This window comes from Ambystoma mexicanum, chromosome 1q (assembly GCF_040938575.1).
Source record: "Ambystoma mexicanum isolate Mex_15411 chromosome 1q, UKY_AmexF1_1, whole genome shotgun sequence".
In the NCBI taxonomy this organism is placed as follows: Eukaryota; Metazoa; Chordata; class Amphibia; order Caudata; family Ambystomatidae; genus Ambystoma; species Ambystoma mexicanum.
Genome location: NC_090922.1, coordinates 178222659 through 178241995, shown reverse-complemented (window position 1 = coordinate 178241995; position 19337 = coordinate 178222659). Strand labels below are relative to the sequence as shown.

The 19337-nt window shown below is 52.6% G+C and overlaps 1 protein-coding gene across 1 annotated transcript in view; it reads right to left on the bottom strand.

Moving 5' to 3' along the window:
* Window positions 1-19337, bottom strand: part of LENG8 (leukocyte receptor cluster member 8) — a 381640-nt gene that overhangs the window by 157368 nt on the left and 204935 nt on the right. Inside the window, exon 9 of the mRNA XM_069636827.1 lies at window positions 10741-10878. Within this exon, the coding sequence (XP_069492928.1) occupies window positions 10741-10878 (138 nt within the window). The remainder of the gene's footprint in view (window positions 1-10740; window positions 10879-19337) is intronic.

Genomic DNA, 19337 nt, shown 5'->3' with positions numbered 1-19337 from the left:
CGGCGATGGTGTTTTTTATCCCTGCCAGATGAAACGGCACCAGAAACATCCCTTGGGCGACGGCCCAATGCCACAGATCCTGCGCCTCCCTGGACAGGGCTGGGGACCTGGTTCCGCCCTGTTTCCTGATGTAGAACATGGTGGTGGTGTTGTCAGTGAAGATCCTCACCACCTTGCCCTTGAGGGACGGAAGGAAGGACCTGAGGGCCCAAAACACTGCACGGAGCTCCAGGACGTTGACATGGAGGGACTTCTCCGTCGGGAGCCAAAGGCCTCTCGCGTGCAGATTTTCGGTGTGCGCTCCCCACCCTTCCAGGGAGGCATCCGTGGTCACAGTCTCCTGATGGCCGGGGGTCTGGAAGTCCATGCCCGCCGTCAGATGCGCGCGGGTGCCCCACCACCGGATCGCTCGTCGGAAACTCTTGTCGAGTGTGATCCTCTCCTCGAAGCTGCCCGTCGCCTGGATCCAGCGCACGTCCAGGAACTCCTGCAACGGGCACATCCGGAGCCTGCACAGGGGGATGAGGTAAATGCAAGAAGAAGACATTCCGAGGGGGGACTTGATGGACCTTACTCTGGCCGCGTCCGCAACCAGCATCCGCTGCACCTTGCCCAAAATGGCCCTCGTCCTTTCCTCCGACGGATAGGCCAGAAGCGACACTGTGTCGAGCTTCACTCCCAGAAACAGTGCATCTTGCGCGGGCACCAGGTGGGACTTGGCGTAGTTTATGGAGAATCCCAGGTCCGTGAGAAGTTGGACGGTCCTTGCCGTGTGCTCCACGGCGAGCTCCTTCGTCTTCGCTCGGATGAGCCAGTTGTCCAAGTAGGGGTAGACGTGGATCCCCTCTCGGCGCAGCTACGCCGCCAACGGTGCGAGGCACTTGAACACCCTGGGTGCCGACCTCAGTCCGAAGGGAAAGGCTCTGAACTGATAGTGACGCCCTTGGACCACAAACCTGAGAAACTTTTGGTGTCCCTTTAGGATGGGAATATGGAAGTAGGCATCCTCCAAATCCAACGACGACAGGAAATCGCCCTCCTCCAGCTGACCCAGGACGTGTTGGAGGGTGACCATCCGGAACTTCTGTGCCTTGATGAATTTGTTCAGTCGTCGTAGGTCCAGGATGGGGCGCCATCCTCCCGTCTTCTTCTTCACGAGGAAGTATCTTGAGTAAACTCCAGAGTCCTGAAGCCTCTTTGGGACGAGTTCGATGGCGCTCTTCCTGCGCATCGCCTTTACCTCCAAGAGAAGTTGAGGGACGTGATGTTCTTTCCTGGCCACAGGGGGGACGCGCGGGCACCTCTTTAGAAACTCGAGCGTGTGACCCTGGGCTAAGGCATCCAGCACTCAACGTTCGGTGGAGATGGACTCCCACACGCTGACGAAGCTCGCCAGCCGGCCTCCCACCGGGGTGCTTCGGTGGGGGCCCGACCCCACGGCCGGTTCAGTCCTGCTTCAACGAGGCTTTGCCGCCTTGACCTCCTTGGCGACGACGGCGGGGACCGCCTGACTCGCCTCGTCCCCTGTAAGCTTCCTGCGACGACGAATGGGCCGCTTGACGGTAGGTGGAAAAGCCGCCGGAACCTTTGGAGGCACCCTGTTTGCCTCCGCTGCTCCGAAAGGGCGGCCGCCGCTGCTGGAGAACCCCGAGAGCCCGGGCCGTCTCCGTGTCTGCCTTGATGGCTTGAAGGGAATCGTCCACTGTTTTCCCAAGCAGGTCGTTTCCGTCGAACGGCATGTCCAAGACTCTGGTCTGCACGTCCTGACGGAAGTCAGTAGCTTTGAGCCATCCATGGCGCCCAAGGCACACGCCGTTGCCCAACTGGCGAAATCCAGTGTCAGCGATGTCCGTCGCAATCGTAATGTCGTGATCCGACGCCACCTCTCCTTCCTGCAAGATCTCTAGGGCATCCGCCCTCTTGTCGTCCGGTAGGAAGTCCAGCAGGGGGGCCAGTTTGTACGACAACTCCCTGTCGTAGTGGGCTACGATAGCCAAGGCGTTGGCCGCCTTAATCGTCGTCGCTACAGACGAGATGACCCTGCGTCCCATCGTATCCAATATCTTTCCCTCGCCGTCCGGCGGGGAGGTCGACGTAGAGGCCGCGCCCCCCCCCCGCTTTCTTCCTGGGCGCCGCGGAGACGACTGAGTCCGGGCTCGGCTGTGCCCGAAGGCACAAGGGGGCCACGTCCAGGACCCGGTACTTCTCGTACCGATCCCTTCTAGCCGGCGTCGTGGATGGGTTCTTGAGGAGGGCGAGGCCCTCATCCCAAATATCCTCCGGTAGAGGTACGGAGAGGACAGTCTTCCTCTTGGCCTCGCGCATAAAGGAAACCTTCCTTCTTCTCTTCCGGGCAGAGCTGGAAAAGCTCGGATGCCCTGGCGATCATGGAGTGAAACGATCCAATCTCGTCGGGCGGGGAAGCCCGGGTGGGAGGTGACGACGGCAGATCCTCGTCATAAACCTAGTCGTCCGTACCTGTCACGGCCGTGTCAGTACCCGTATCATCCCCACGAGTCGTGGACGGGGAGGAGGGCTGAACAGGGCGCGATGGCTGAAAAGGAGGTAGAGGATGAATCCTCTTAGGGGGAGGGCTCCCGGAAGGGCCTGGCTCCGGGTCCCCCCGTCGGGAGCGGTTCCTCCGCTGATGGTAACGGCAGTCTCGTCCTTATCTCCGAGCATAAGGACTGTATAGCCAACAAAATGGCGGCCGAGTCGTCTTGCGGCACTGGTTGAGGGGATTCCGACAGTTGGTCAGGGGCCCCGTCGGCACCCTCGACGTTATCGTCGTCTCCCACGTCGGGGTCCCTCCCGACGAGCTGGTCTTCCACGCCAACGCCGTGGCTTAAGATTTCGATCATCTCTTCCTCAGAGGTTGAGGCCGAATCCACGACGACCTCCTGCCCCCCCCTTTTTCTTCTCCGTCGGAAGTTTCACGGGGGTCCTGTCGATGGGCATAAAAGAGGACTCCCTCCGCGGTGGCAGGGTGACTCTGAGCCCCGAGGTCGCCACCACTGGTGTAGCCTCCACAGGCTGAGCCAGGGCCGCCGCGACTGTCTCGATAGAGGCCTTGGCCGGATGTATTAAGGCTTTCACCACCTTAGGTGCGCTCACCGCCTTCTCCTTGGGGGGAGGGTCACTGCCTCGCTCTCCCTCCGATGGGGCCTTTGAGCTTGACCGGGGCCTCTCCAGGAGCTTCGCCGGGTGTTCGGCCTCCCTCTTACCCGAACCAGAGCGTTGGCTCGTGGTTGATGGTGCCGGGGAGGATGCGCCCTGCCTGGCGCCCGTAGAGCCCGACCGTTCGGCGCTCCCGGTGCCAGCAGACTCGCGGAGCTTGGCCTTGTGTTGGACCCCCGTCGCCGGGGCGTCCTCAAAGGTCTTAGAAGACCGCTCGGATTTCTTCTTCTCGCCTGATGGGTGTGATGCTGGAATTGCATCAGAGGGACAGGGCCTCTGAATCCTTGTCCTTTACTGCTTATCATCGTGTGTTCTGTCATGTTTTCTGCCCAGGAGTCCATGTGGGACTCCTGGCAGTGCAGCTCTCTCTTTTGGTTTGGTGAACAGACCCCTGGGATACCCTTATGGCACCCATGGGTAGGGGTACAACCCTGTGCCCCTAGTGTATGTTTTTGGGCACCTGTGGGGGGCCCACAGAGCAGGGTATGGGCTGGTGGCAGCTCCATGCTGACTGACAGGTGCTCTGGGTGTCCTCCATTTTGGGATGCCCAGGCCCTGCCATTGGGATCAGTTGATTCCTGATAGGAAACAAGATGGCCCCTGTGGCCTCTTGCTTTCTATTGCCTGTTACCTTGTTTTCCCAAAGTCCTGGGAAGCCCTGACTCTGTCCCTTCCCCCTGACTGGCTGTTGGGTGGAAGTTCCATATATGGTGTTGTTGTGAAGGCCCAGCTAGACTGACTGAAGCCTTCCCAGTGACTGTATGTTGTGGGTACCTCCTGTGGGTGGGACCTGGGTGAATGGAGTGTGTGACCAATATACACTCCTTGTTGTGGTTGTCTGGTTTCTGGCATGAGAGACAAAGACTGAGACAGCCCTGCCCGAAACTGGCCTGAATGCAGTGTGTAGTGTGTAGTGTTGAATGGCTGGGTACTTGTCCCAATCCACATTCCTTGTTGTGAGTGTCTGAAAGGGAGGAGTGTGGCCTGAATGCACTGTGTGCCTGATTGGCTGACTGACTGCATGAATGCCCTTCTGTATGATTGGCTGCTGAGTGTATGCCAGCAGTGTGGATGAGAGACAGAATAGTATATCTGGGGACCTCTCACCACTGGTAAGAAGGTTCAGGGAACGTTCAGAAGCGTTCTGGAGCTGAGTCTCCACTCTAAGAGTAACTGGAACTGCTGATCCTCGACGTCCAGCTGGAAGAAGACTTGCTGTGGCATTTGCTTCGACCGATCCGAAGGCTGCCGAAATCGAAGACTGACCCGAGAGAGGACCTGGTAAGGCGCCCTCTTCCCATGCTCCGAGGGACCATCGAGCACCGCTCCATCTTCGCCGAAGCGCCCTGGAAGACAGACCCTCGAAAGGCTGCCGACCCGAGACGGGACCGCCGAGGAGATCGAAGTGAAGCACCCGGACATCGACGCCGTCGAAGTCCATTGCCGTCGACCAGGGTTCGCAGGTTTGTGTAACCGCTGGAGGCCCGTCGAAGTTGTGTTGCCCAGCCGTGGGAACCACTTGACGCCGTGCCGCCGACGACCGGAGCCGTCCGCTCCTTTGCCTAAGAACATTCAAATCGAAGGACTCCCTCGTCCGCACCGTCGACCGCTTTATCCTGCCGGAGAGAGTCGAGGACGACCAACGCGCCGAGGAGAAACCTGCCGGTGGGTTTCCCGCCACCCGAAGACCACAAAGACACGAACGACTTGACGCCATTGCTGGGCCTCCGTCTCCACAATCTTTGCGGTCCAGAACTATTGTCACCGAGGTGCCCCGCACGCCTCTGCCTTGCAGGACGCCGACGAGCACCGCTCGGACGAAGCTGCCGCCTCATCAACGCCGTTCTACCTTGTTTGTCGACGGACGTTCGATGCCCCGTGCCTCCCGCTTGAAAGGGAAGACATTCAAGAAGGGCCGTCGATTCCCCGTCGCCGAACACCGAGTTCCTCGACGTTTCTTGACGATCCGTGACTCCCGCTTGAAAGGGGGTCGCTCAAGAAGGATCTGTCGACGCCTCTTCGAAGTACTCGACTCCACCAGGTACATTGGGGGTGGGGGGTAAAAACATAGGAGGGGATAAGACTTGCAGAACAATATATGGACTGGGTTTGTGCTATATCTTTATTTTACAGGTTGCCCAGGTGGAGGGGTCTCCACACAGAACTGTGCCTAGTGGTAGGGGCCAGTATTCTGCCTATTGCTCAACCATCTTATTTCCCCTCCTCTATTGCTGGTTTCACTCTATTGATCTGTGTGACATTGTTACAGTATTGTTGATGCACTTTATTAAGATCTAATACAAAGGGTGGTACCACTTTAGAATTGTATATATTTGCCATTGTTGATTTTCCGGAGTACAAAGTGAGTTATTGTGATAAGTGTACATAACCTTGACTATTGATTATATAAAGACTGTGTTCTAACCAATACAGTGTGTGGACATTCCTTTGTGGGGGCTTGGGGTACACTGTACTTAAGAACCAGCCTGCATCACCTCCCGAGAAGCGAGGCCTTGATTGCTCGTCCATTGCTACCGTAATAGAGAATCTTGGCTGGGGTCTTCTGTGCCTCTCTTGTACCATATATAGAGCAGAAGTACAGACACCCCCCACCGGTCTTCTCTTCACAATGGGCTCTTCCCTTCCAGCCAGTTGGCGAGATGTTGATGGCGGTCCTTCATGGTCCGTTCCGACATATTGCCGCAAAACGCACAGTCCTTCTCCACGTGCGTCTTGTCCTCATGTAGGCAGTACAGACAAAAGGAGTGCTCGTCCTCCTTAAAGACATTCTGAAGCTGGCATCCAGGGCAGACCCTGAACAGCTTTCCGGGCGTCGAGCTTCCCTTCTCCTGGGCCATGTCCGAGATGGACCTGAGAAACTTCTGGAGTCCTCCAAAAGCGTGGCTCGATGAAATCTTCAACCTTGAGGGGCGTAGACGAATCCGACATGGGTCCCCGATGATCGGATGAAGAAACGGTGGAGCTTGAGGCTCTTTTGACCGAAAAATCTAAGTTTTTGAGAAAAAAAAAAACGTGAAAAAATAGCACTCACGCTCGAGAGCAATAGCACGAGGATCCCAACACTTGAACGTGCAGTAAAAATCTGAAGATGGCTGCCAGAGGCGGGGCTTAGGTAGAGGGCAGTCATAGGCTGTGGTCAGTATGACGCAGAGATCAGTAATTGGTTACTACTACGAAAGACAGATCAGAAACGAAACTGATACTGTTTTTTTTCTTTACCGAGGATTCCCAGCCTGACGGGGAATATTCATGAGCATGTGAATTCATGCCAGACCCCATGCTGGAGAAGACAGACTCGCACAACAGCACACGACTACTACCGGCTGCAAACACCCCAGGCCCAGCCAACGGACCCACCAGGCTGAGGCCGCCAACAGCACATCACTGCTCTCCGGCACTTTTCCTGCTTCCTCCCACTAACTCATCCTCCCCTCCTCTTTCAGAGTCGCCAGGGGACCACTCCGGTGGTGATAGTGTGCGGTACAAATGTCCTTTAACATTAACATATTGATGATCTGAAACAGCATGTTTTGAACCCTCTCGGAGGGGAAGACTAGGCAGTCTTTCGTCCGAATTAGAGCCCCTAGAAACTGTTTGACTTGACTGGGGTCTAGGCTGGATTTCGTCTCGATGGATAATCCTGGACTGAATAAGAGGTCTATTATCTTCTGAGTGTTCAATAGGCATGTTTCGTACGACTCCCCTGTTATGAGCCAGTCGTCGAGGTAAAGGTAAACCGGGACGGATAGTCTGCGCAGGCGTGCTACAGCTACTGCCAGTACCTTTGTAAACACCCTTGGTGCCGAGACAATGCCGAAGGGGAGTACTTACAACTGATAGTGCTTGTCCTTTATCATGAACCTTAGGCATTTTCTGTGCGCTGGCAACATCGAAATATGAAAGTATGCATCTTTCATGTCCAGTTTTTCCATGTAATCCCCCTGTTTCAACAGCGGGATTACTTCCTGTAATGTGACCATACAAACCTTTGAGGTTTGACACACTTGTTCGCTGGGCAAAAGTCTAGCAGAGGGCGCACAGCGAGACCCTTTCTGGTTACAAGGAAGTACAGTGAACAAATACCCTTGTTTACCTGTAAAATAGGGACGGCTTCTATGGCGTTCTTTCCTAGAAGGGTCTGCACCTCTTGCAGTAGGATTTGAGGGTGGTCCAGCGTCAGGCTTCTTGTTCTTGGGGGTCTGAATTGGGGTGGTCGGGCAAATTCTATACAGTACCCGTGGGAGACCGTCTTCAGTACCCACTGAAGTGTTATTCCCCCCCCCCACGCAGTAAGGAAAGATGTTATACGCCCTCCCGATCGGGGTTGCATGGGAGGGGACCTGGATCCGCAGGTCATTTCTGACCAGAGGCCGGGGCGCCTCTGGGGTTGGAACCTCGTCCTCTACCTTTCCGACACTACTGTCCTCTGGGTGGATAAGTGGCAGAGGTATTAGACCCTTTTCCCGAATTCCAGTTGTTTCCTGCATTATACTGGTTCTGGGAGAAACGAGATTGCCCACGAAAGGACCGGCGGGAGCCGCTTCCTCTGAGGAGAGGGTTTCTGGGTAAACTGTTGAAGGGACTTTAATGTCTCATGCTCTTTCTTGGCTGTTTCAAGAGCAACATCCACTGCCTTGCCAAACAGGTTGGTCTCAACAGATTTGTTAATCAGTACTGCTTGGGTCTCTGGCTTGAAACCGGAGTTCCTCAGCCATGCATGTCTTTTGAGCAAGTTACCTTGTGCTAGGGTTCTCCCTGCCGTCTCAGCAGCGTTCAGAGTGTTTTGAGCACATTCTGGTTGCCTTCGGAAATTATGGCAAGCAACTTGGTCCTTGTAGGCCTTCTTGCAGATGGTTACAGTGGACGTCTGCATAGCTGGCCAATAGCGTGGTACTATTGGCTATACGGGTGGTAAATGCAGCAGCACTTCACTTGTTACCCTTTTCCCCAGTGCATAATGTCTTTTGGACTCCATATCGGGTGGGGCCTCTCCAGGGGGGGTGGGAAGTTGGTTGGCTGGAGGTTGGGGCATGGGGGAGAAAATCTAGGCTTCAGGACCTCAGGGTCTTGGGTGGGGGTATGGGACATCCAGGGTTGAGCATCACCCCGACGGCTGTCCTCCCAATTGTCCATAAGACCTGTTTGATCATCCACATTGTAGTTTTCCAGAAAAGCGCCATCTTCATCTGATCATAAGTGTCCATAACATCATCATCATCATCATCTGTGAGGACACCAATAGTAACCTTCATGTGGATCTTCCAAGGTCCTTTGAAACTTGGATACGGGAGTAGAAGGAAAGTCTTCAAAGCCTCTTAGGAGCAAGGGTCTCAGAATAAGAGACATTTTTCTAATCTGTCCATACATCCCTCAAATTTCTCCCTGGTCCATGAGGATGAACCAGAGGAGTCCAGGGGAGGAAAGGGATCGTCATCTTCCCTGCGACGTCGAGATTTTCCCCCTAATTTGCCTGACAAAGCCACAGGACTCAACGTAGTCCTGGCGGGGTTCCGGGCACAGTGGTGTGTCCCTTGACACGTCTCTCGGCTGTTCTTTGTGCTTCGCCGCCTCCTTCGACCGCTCCTTCAGTCCAACTGCCGAAGTAATCCTTTCGATGCTCTCGGTATTGGTCGGGAGAATCCGGGCGGTCTACCTGCAGAACCGGAGGCTGAGCAGTGGATTTCTACATCACCGGGTGAACCAGGGGTTGAGTGGTGGATTGCGCTGCTACCCGGGCCTTTAGCGGCGTCTGCGCTTCCTCCTGGAGTGCCTCGACATCCGCGTGTCTTAGTGTTAGCGCCCTTTACTTTGGATTGCCCAGTCGCAGGCCACAATTGTGGTTGCGGGGAAGGCTGCTGATCAGAGGATCCCGTCGAAGATTTTGATGGTTACGCTAGCGCTTTGGCACGCTTCGACAGTGCCGCCGAAGCAGAACCTTGGGTTGTGTGTTTGGTGTTATGATTGTGTGCGTCCCCGTCGCTGGGTGTTTTCCCCATAGTGTGACTCGCGTCAGGCCTTGTGGGGGCGAGACGGGCGTCGCGGATCAAGAGCAGTCCACCATTAGGTCAATGGCTTCTGACACAGAGGCCTGGTCATCGCTAGTTCCCCATCACTTTTGGTGGTTGCAACAGGGGGGGGGGGGGTTCGGGGGCTTTACGGGGGGGGGGCACTTTCGGCCTGCGACATGCCATAGGCCGCCCACCGCTTTAAGCGACGCTCCTTAAGCATTTTAGGGTACAGGAGCCTACAGGCCGCGCAACTCGCTTCGTTGTGGTCTAGGGGTAGACAATTGTTACACCAAGCGTGCTCGTCTTTCCAAAGAAATTTGGCCCTGCACGAGAGACAAAATCTGAATGGCGTCTTTTCCTTAGCGAAAGACAATTACAGCGAAAACAAAACCCAGGGAGCAGAGTGTGAAAGAGGAAAGGGATACTTGTAAAGGATATGTCCACCCCAACCCCACTCTCCCTACTGTGTAGGCCAGTCAGAAGGCCCGGCCACGTGGACAGCAGAGCTGCCAGGATCAACAGGCATCGAAAGTCTGCAGCAGTCTTCAACAGTCAAAGTGACTTAAAGGGAATAACTACAAATTCAATAAGGACAATACTGCTATCTCTATGCAAGAGCTCTGCATTAGGGTGACCAGTAATCTGGGCGAAAAAATAATAATCGGAGGAACCTCGGCACGTGAGGGATTTTGGGTACACTACACGTCACGTTAGGGTAGTGTTACAGACACTCCTTTGCCGACGTCCCCTTTTGATCCTCGAAAGACAAGATGCAATACTCTGCGGTTACTACTGGATGTCGGACCATATGCGCAGCATGTGTTCTAAGCAGATTAACAAGCATCTGAAACAATAGTTATGAACTTAGACACTGGATCTGCTCATCTAGTCCACTGGCTTCTGGTGAGGTAGACAGGTCTACCTCTAGGAGCAACGGTGCAGAATCCAAATCGAGTCTGCTCTATGCTTCCACATGCATTCACTTGCATTTAATGCACAGTAGACGCAAGTGTCCTGGCAAAACTACCCATGTACCTTTCAGTCCACATCATCTTGGCTGAAATGCAGGGACTTTCTGCCCGTCTGCTAGGCAGTATGCACACGCATTTTGGGCTCTGGAACCGATAACAGCAGTCGAGAATTCCTGCCCACGCAAATCTGACTTACGCACTGTAGGACACAGACATTATAAGATCAAGTGAAAAGTAAAATATGAAACAGCTTTTTAGCAAACTCAATTCTCTATGACCTGCTAATTTGATCCAGAAGACTGATGCATCACTTTTCATGATTTAAGGATGGCGGAGTCTTACCAACCAGTATTGCAAAGATTGATCTCACAAAGGACATGAGGCGAGTGTAAATTTTTTCTGTCATGGGCCCTAGCAATTGAAAATCCACCCAGTTATATTCTGAATGTGAACGTCGCTCTTTTCAGGAAGACTTAAGACATTATCACAGTGATACTCGAAATAAATCTGCCCATTCACTCATGCATACTTCGCATAATGACATTACAGGATTGTTTTACTACCTTTTCCCTCTTTGAATTCTCCCATGTCCACGGTCCACATGTGAGCTTGAGTCACTTCTTTTACGGGAGCTCCTCAGACCACTTGATCGGATTTCACTGCCAGAGATTGAGCCACTTTCAGAGTCCGAATGAGAATTACTGTTGACAGCATAAGTATATTGGTTATACAAATTGACAAACTCTTCAAAGTGCACTAGTCAACAATTATTTGGCAAGCAACTCAATCTAAAACTAACTTTTTAAAGAGGTCATGTGCAACCAGTGGCATATACTAATACAGCAATGGGTAATAGTTAGCATTGTGGATTTGGTTGTGAAATCTTACTGAAGTTCACATGCCAGGTCTTAAACTGTGTGCAATAAAATACTAATTCAACATGTACGACTATACCAAGTGTTGGGGGAGTTTTCCTAAAGTCCAACTATCCCATGGTATACAGGTCCCCAATTCGTAGTACAAGTCTGTTCTACCCAAAGGATTGATACAATGACAGAGCAGCATGACATATCTTATAAGGTCGATGTAAGAAGTAGGTAAGTACAATGTACCCAGTCAATACATTAGCCCAAAGAAACGAAAGTTAAATTAATATATAGAATTATTGTATGTACACATGGCTAGGTAAGGAACAACTTACCTGTAACTTTTGTTCTCCAACATGGGTCTGGCATGGATTCACGTGCTCATGAATATTTCCCGTCAGGCTAGGAATCCTCGGTAAAAGAAAAAAATATCAGTTTGTTTCTGAACTGTCTTTCGCCTAATAACCAATCACTGGTCTCTGGGTCATAATGCCCCCAGCCAATGACTGCCCTCTACTTAAGCCCCTCAGGCAGCCATCTTCAGATTTGATGGCACGTAAAGTGGCAGTAAGACCAAGAGAAGAGCCGCAGAGGGGTTGGTGGGAGGGTTCGCATGTGAATCCAAGCCAGACACATGCTGGAGATCAACAGTTAAAGGTAAGCAACTTGTTCCTTCTCGAGCATGCGGTCTGCCATGGATTCACATGCTCCTGAATACAATACATAGCAGTACACATGCACAACCACAGGAGGTGGCAAGGCTCAACATTAAGCATTTTAACGACTCCACATTAAGCATCTCAAATCTCACCAGGCTCACCTTCAAACGAACAGGTTGCGCAGCACTGCTTGGCCGACTCTGGACTCCTCCCTGGAATCCCGGTCGACGCAGTAGAATCTTGTGAAGGTGTGCGTCGACTTCCACGTAGTAGCCCGGCAGATGTCCAGCTGGGGCACACCCAACAGGAACGCCATAGTTGCAGCGATCCCTCTGGTCGAATGGGCTCCGACTGCCACGCAACGGTCGGTTTGCCAACCGGTGACAAGTGTGCGATGCAGCCGGAGAGCCACGGAGCCCTTGGAGAGGGCCTTCCCCAAGTTCATCAACAACTGACGTCTTCCGAAAACTGTGCGGTCCACATAGAACTTCGGCGCTCTAGCCATATCCAGCAAGTGCAAAGTCCTCTCAGCTGGCGACGAAGACAAAGAAAACCGGTAACACCAAGGGCTCGTTGAGATGGAAGTCCGACGGCACCTTGGGCATGAAGGAGGGGTGCGTCCTCAGCACGACCCTCTTTGTGTGGAAAGTAAAGTACAGAGGCTGGATCTCTCCCACTCGTCGTGCTGAGTTGATGGCCACCAGGAAAGCAGTCTTCCACGACAGGAATTTCAGAGGTGCCGAATGCAGAGGCTTGAACGGGGGACCCATGAGCCTAGTCATCACCACATTGAGCTCCCATGCTCAATGTGCCTTGGTGCCTTGGACCCTTCACCGGTGGGAACGAGTGGAAAAGTCCTTTCATGAACTCCTTAACCAGGCGATGCGACCACAGTGACGATCGCCCCGGGGTTCTGGTGTAGCGGGAGATAGCCGCCAGATCAATTTTAATGGAGGCGTGCGCCAGCCCCGCCTTGGCCAGCGACAGCAGCACTTGAGGGGCCGTAATCTGTAGAGCATTTATCTTCTGTGCACGGCAACAGACGGTGAACCTCTTCCATTTATGTCCGTAGCATTTGAGTCGAAGTCGTCCAGGCCCTGGCAAGCACCCCCTTGCAGTCCGCCGGGATCTCGTATCCACCAAACTCTATTCTGCAGGAGACATGCCTGCAGATTCAGCGACAACGGGTCGTGGTGCAGGCTCGCACCTCCTTCCCTGGCGAGTTCTGTGTCCGCCGGAAGCTTGACTGGAGGGGACGGTGACAAGTCCAGAAGGTCTGGGTACCATATCTGCCTCAGCCACGCAGGTGCGACGATTATCATCCTGCACCGGAACTGTCTGAGTTGATTGATGAGTCGTAGGAGCAACGGCAACGCATAGAGAAACCGGCCGTCCCAGGGGAATGAGAACGCATCCCCCTTTCTCCCCGGCTGGGGAAACCTGCTGGAGAACCTCCGGCACTTGGTGTTTGTCGCCGTCGCAAGCAGATCAATCTGGGGATTGCCCCATCGTCGAAAGAGTAGGTCCACCTGATCCTGCCGAAGTCCCCATTCGTGGCAAGAGCGCAGCTCCCCGTTGAGTGAGCCGGTGAAAGTGTTCTTTGCTCCTGCCAGATGAAAGGGCACCAGGAACATCCTTTAAACAATGGCACATTGCCATAGGTCCTGAGCTTCCTTGGAGAGAGCAGGGGATCTGGTGCCCCCTGCTTCCGAATGTAGACCATCGTCGTGGTGTTGCGGTTGGTGAAGACTCGCACCACCTTGCCCTTGAGGGATGGAAGGAATGACTTGAGGGCCCAAAACAAGACCCAGAGCTCCAGGACGTTGATGTGCAACTTCTCGGGGTCTGGAAATCCGCACCCGCCAACAGATGCGTGTGGACACCCCACCACAGGGGGTGATCTTGTCCTCGAAGCTTACCAATACCTGGATCCAACAGGCGTCTAGGAAGTCCTGCAGCGGTTGCATCCGCAGCCTGCACAGGCGCACGAGGTAAATGCAGGACTACATCATGCCGAGGAGGTACTTGATGGACATCACCCTTGCGATCTTCAGGGTCAACAGCCATTGTACCTTGCCCAGGATGGCTGCTATTCTCTCCTCCGACGGGGACGCCAGACAACACCGTTGAGCCGGGACCCCAGAAACAGGGTGTCCTGTGGTGGCACCAAGCAGGACTTCGCAAAGTTTATCGAGAACCCCAGTTCCGCGAGTAGCCGGACGGTCCCCGCCGTGTGTTCGGCAGCGGTCTCCCTGGACTTCGCTCAGATGAGCCAATCGTCTATGTAGGGGTAGACGTGAATCCCCTGCAGGCGCAACTGCACCAGCGCCAGACACTTGGTGAAAACCCTTGGTGCTGACTTAAATCCGGGGGAAGGGCCTTGAATTGGTAATGCTGCCTTTGGACCACGAAGCACAGGCACTTTTGGTGTCCCTTGTGAATGGGGAAGTGGAAATCGGCATCCTCCAGGTCCAGCGACTATAGGAAATCCCCTTCCTCCAGTTGTCCCAGCACGTGCTGAAGGGTGACCATCCAAAGCTTCTGGGACCTGATGTACTTGTTGAGGCGGCAGAGGTCTAGTACAAGTCTCCAACCACCCGCCTTCTTTCTGACTCGGAGAGCTGCTTGCGACGGTCCTTCATGGTGCGGGGCACCATATCCTTGCAGAACGCACAGGTCGCCTCCACATGAGTTTGGTCGTAATGTAGGCAGTAAAGGCACAGAGTGCCCATCGTCCAGGAAAAGGTTCCGTAGTCCACATCCAGGCAGATCCGGCAAGAGGCATCGAGTCTCCTTTCTTTTCAGCCATGTCCACGCGGGGTAGGCCTCAAAGAATCTTCTGGAATCCTCCAAGAAGGGAAATCGATGAAGAACCACCCTTGAGGGGTGTAGAAAGTTCTGGAAAACTGGTCCCGTTAGTCGGATGATGGATCGATGGAGCTTGAGGCTCGATTGACCGGAAAAAATATAGAGTAAACGCTTAGAAAAATCGTTAAATGCAGCTTGAGAGCTATAGCGTGACTCCTCCAAACACTTGAACGGCGGTAAAAATCTGAAGATGGCTGCCAGAGGAGGGGCTTAGGTAGAGGGCAGTATGACCCAGAGACCAGTGATTGGTTGTTAGTAGAAGAACAGTTCAGAAGTGAAACTGAAACTTTACCGAGGATTCCCAGCCTAACGGGGAATATTCATGAGCATGTGAATCCATGCCAGACCCCATGCTGGAGAATTGGGAAGAGCCAGGTTTTGAGGGCCTGTTAGGGAGAATTCTCATTTTATGGGCAATTTCCCTCACCTAGTGAGTCCCCCCGGCAGCTTTGCTGGATTTCTGGAGTTATTTATTTCACTTGGTAAGTGTGTGCCTCTTTTTTTCCCCACTCATACCCATGTTTTTGCCATGTTGATTTCATCTGCTTTTGTGATTGTTGATTCTGGAGTACACCACTTCAGTGGCCCCCTTCTTTTGTGTGTTACACAGCACCTTCAGTGCAGTGACACAGGGTTGTCTTTAAGGCATCCCACCGACTCCATTTCTGAGGCCGACTAGTGTCCCCCAGAAAAGGGTAAAGTTGTCATTAACTTTACTTAGTCATTTAACTACAGATCCAGTACACCCCATCTTACATGGAGTACTGGAAAGGGTTAATCCTTAGCCCTTTGTATCTGTACCTCCTAGAGCATTGTTTCTCTCTTAACATTTAGACTTGGATGGTGGCAGTGGTATCTACCCTAACCTTTCAACCGCGATTATACTATATATTAAATGTTAAAAGGTATTTGTACCGTGCACCGTCACCAACGGAATTGGTCCCCAGGCGGATCTGTAAACGATAAAGGTGGGATGGGTTAGTAAGGTGAAGAAGGGAGTAGGATAGTGAGGAGTGGTGTTCTGTTGGCAGCTTCAACTCAGTATACACCGGGTGCTGAGCTTTGGTGCGGGTATCGGACCGGAGTCAGTCCGCGTGTGCTGTTGTTCCGGCTTATGTGTTGCAGTGTTATGAAGTGCCTGCGGCTTGTTGTGCGAGAGATGGTTGTGTGAGTTTTTTGAGTGAGTTAAGTATGCAGAGTTTGAGCTTATATTGGTTAGTGGGTTACCTGACCTTTACCATGCTAGCATTCACAGTTCTGTCCGAGTGCGGCACTTGCCGGCCCCCACATTCCCATCCAGACACGGCGCAGGCCAATGTTTAGGACTCCATCCAGGTGTGGTCATGCCAACGTTTGCACTTTTATCTAGATGTGCCGCAGGCTAGTGTTTAGAGACCCGTCCAGGTGTGGGCATGCTAACATTCACAACTCCATCTGAGCGCCACGCAGGCTAGTGTTCACTACTCTAGGTGTGGCACATGTTAGCATTCACGTTTTTCTAGGCGCAGGTATGTTATCCTTCAATTGATCCTATCCAGATATGACGCAGGCCAACGTCTATCTAGATGAGTCTGCCGGTCTGGATATGTTTGTCCGGTACGTACGCGTGGGAGAGTCACTTGAGGCTTTCGTCTGGGTCTAGCTATGTGTCAGTCTCTGCAGCCTTACTTTGTGGCTATTATTCATGATGTTTTATGCTCCGTCGAGTGGTTGGTTCTTTGGTTTGAGTGTTTGTCCAATTTGAGAGTGGTCGAGGTTGGAGTTATTTTCGTCATTGTTTTAATGTCTGGGCATTCTAGTGCGTCTCAGTTGTGGTTACGCTTTGAAGAGTTACCTGAATGCTAGGTGGTTTGTTGTATTCCGTATATTCTTAGGTAGGTCATTCCAGGTTTTGGGTGCCTGGTGAGAGAGACGATCCTCCGAGTGTTTTTCTGTTGTATGGTTTTGGTTCCAGGCGTATGTCGGTGCTTGATCTTAGTGTTCTTGTCGGTGGTGTAGGCGGTTTGTCGCTTAGGAATTCTGCACCTTGTTGGTGTATTGCTCTGTGCGTGATGCACATGGCCTTGAACTTTATTCATTGTTTCAGTGGTAGCCAGTGTAGTATTTGTAGCGCGGGTGTAGTGTTCTCTTCTGGGTAGCTTGAGGAGGAGTCTGGCTGCTGCATTTTGTATGCGTTGCAGTTTTTTTAGAAGTCGTTCGGTCATGCCCAGGTATAGGCTATTGGAATAGTCTACTCTGGACATGATCAGAGCGATGATGTAAGTGTTTTGTTGGCGAACGACAGGAACGGTAGGATCCTTTTTGCTGCTCGCAGGAGGAAGAAACATTTCTTGATTACAGAGTTTACTTGTGGCTCCAGAGTGAGGTTGTTATCCATCAGGACCCCTAAACGTGGTATTGTTTTAGGCTATTATATTAGCCACGAACTTAAACCTGCTTGACCAAATACTTTTCCTTTTGGCTCCGGTCGTGTTTATTCACCATTTCTTTTTGTTAAAGTCCTTCTTTTGTTTTACTTAGCGCAGCAAACCAGGTTTGCCTCCTTTGTTCACTGTCTTTTGGCGGGCTTCTGCCAAGAAGCCCTCCTCCAGGCGCCTTGGTGTCTAGGTGGGCTGAATGTGAAGGACCGGTGTAGTCACCCCCTGCACAGGGAATCCTAGGAAACCCAAGTCGCACTTTGCCATGATTGGCTGAGGTGGTTGTCCGGGCTGGTCAACCCCCCTGCGGCGTGATTGACAGCCAGGCTGTGTGAATGGGGGATTTTCGCATAAAAGGCAGGTCTCTTGGGCTAGGAGTCAGAGTCGCCACTGGAACTACAGGGAACCGAAGAGAAGCAGAGAAGAAGATGGCTGCTGCAACTACCCTGTCCCGGTGAAGCCCTGCTGCAGTCCTGAGCTATCTACCCTTCGACGAACAGTGGGGATAACCAGCTCATCTTCCACAGCCAGAGGATCCTCTTCTTGGTTGAAATCGCTGCACACAGCTGTAGTGGTCCGGATAGCCACCTGAAGAGCCTCTCCTGTTTTTAAGGAGTGCACCTTATATTCACCTTCGCTGCTGCCGGCCTCATCCCTGTGTGGTACAGACCCCTCCAGACGTCCTCCTTGGTACCGAAGCTCCAAGAACAGTCGGTCTGCAGAAAACTACCAGGAACAACTGCTGCAGCACAAGCTTCTTCATTGAATAAGGTACTGTGTTCTGCTTGAAGAATTAGGGTGAACCCCTTCGCCTCCAAGTTTTCCCTCCTTATAACTTTTGCTTCCTCTGTTGACAATATCTAAGTACTCCTGGCAAAGTTGAATCTTGAACTGTCCTACTGTGTGATCCTCGACAACAGGAACCCGGTTCCACTTGACACTGGTTCCGGCCATATTGACTCTTGAATTCTTGTCAACTAGTGTTCTCTGTTTGTCTGCCTTGACAAAAGTATTGCCTATGATTTTTGCCCCCAACTCTCTCTGGTTAACTCGGGTGCTAAGTGTGTTTTTGCCCCGGTAACATTTCTTGCCGCGGATACGCTTTTCTTTAGTAAGACCGAACTGTCATTACTGTCAAAAAGTGATCGCAAGTGTATTCCCAGTAACGTCTTGTTTCACAACACCGGTCCGTTAAAACATAAGGTACTTGAGTTAGAGGTACCAAAGTGAATTTGTTGGTTGTAGTATATTTTACGTGTGATTTTGAATTAATAGAAGGGTTGTGTTTATGCTTGATTCACAGTAATTGTGGTCCCTTTGTGTAATCTCTGCTACTGCTCATATAACTCTTGAGATAAGCCTGGCTGCTCCGCTACTGCTACTGCTTTAACATAATAGTACAAGTTTGTACCAAAGGTAAAACTTGTATTGCCACCTGGAGTCTTAATTGTGTGTAGTGGTCCCTGCACAGGATTCTGCCTAACACGGCATTTCTAAATTTTAGGTGGTTTTCAATGTTGCAGATGTGTAGAGGAAGGGAATTCCAGATGATTGGCGCTTGGATGGAGAAAGAGGAACCATCAAGCCTTATGGAGTGGGATCACTAGACTAGGTGTCGTGCGAGATCTGAGGTTCCTGGAAGGTAGGTAGGGGGACAATTTTACCTCAAAGGAATTAAGGGCTGATTTGGATGACGCAATGGGGATACACATGGCTTTGAAAGTGATGCGTCGAGTCCGCAAGGGGGCGCGTACAATGGCGGACGTGTGAGGCTCACGCTCCGTCCTCGCCAGTTGGGCTTATTGGCAACTTTCACTCCCAGCAGGGGTCGTGTGACAGGGGCCGGTACGGGAGCCCCTGAGGTGCCAGTCAATAAGACTATAGTGTGTCCCGGGGAGAAGACGCCGGCAGAGCAGAGGAGCCTTGCCCCCCATCGTGAGGCCCCAGCAACTACAACTGGCATTGTTGGAAGTCCTGAAGGAGGGAAGCCAGCTAGTGCCACTCACAGGCACCCCCTTGCATGCTGGTAGCAGACAGAACATAGCATGCTGGTAGCAGACAGAACATAGGAGATTCCGGAGGACCCCCAAGCCCACAAAGCCTGGGATAGCGGAGGCTCACCCCGCATCAGACGGTTGACAGCCAACAGAGGGGTGCCCCCACGAGGAGACCGAGAATAGGCACCCGAGGTTTTGGAGAAGATCAGGACCCAGGCGAGGACCCAGCCTGTACCTGTGAGGAGGTTTGAAGGAGGAGACTCTTTACGAGGGGCTGCTGCAGGACCGTAGCCCCGAGCGGAGAGAGGAGCTCGAGGAGGAGGTCCTTGCCAGCAGGCAAATAACAGGTCGCA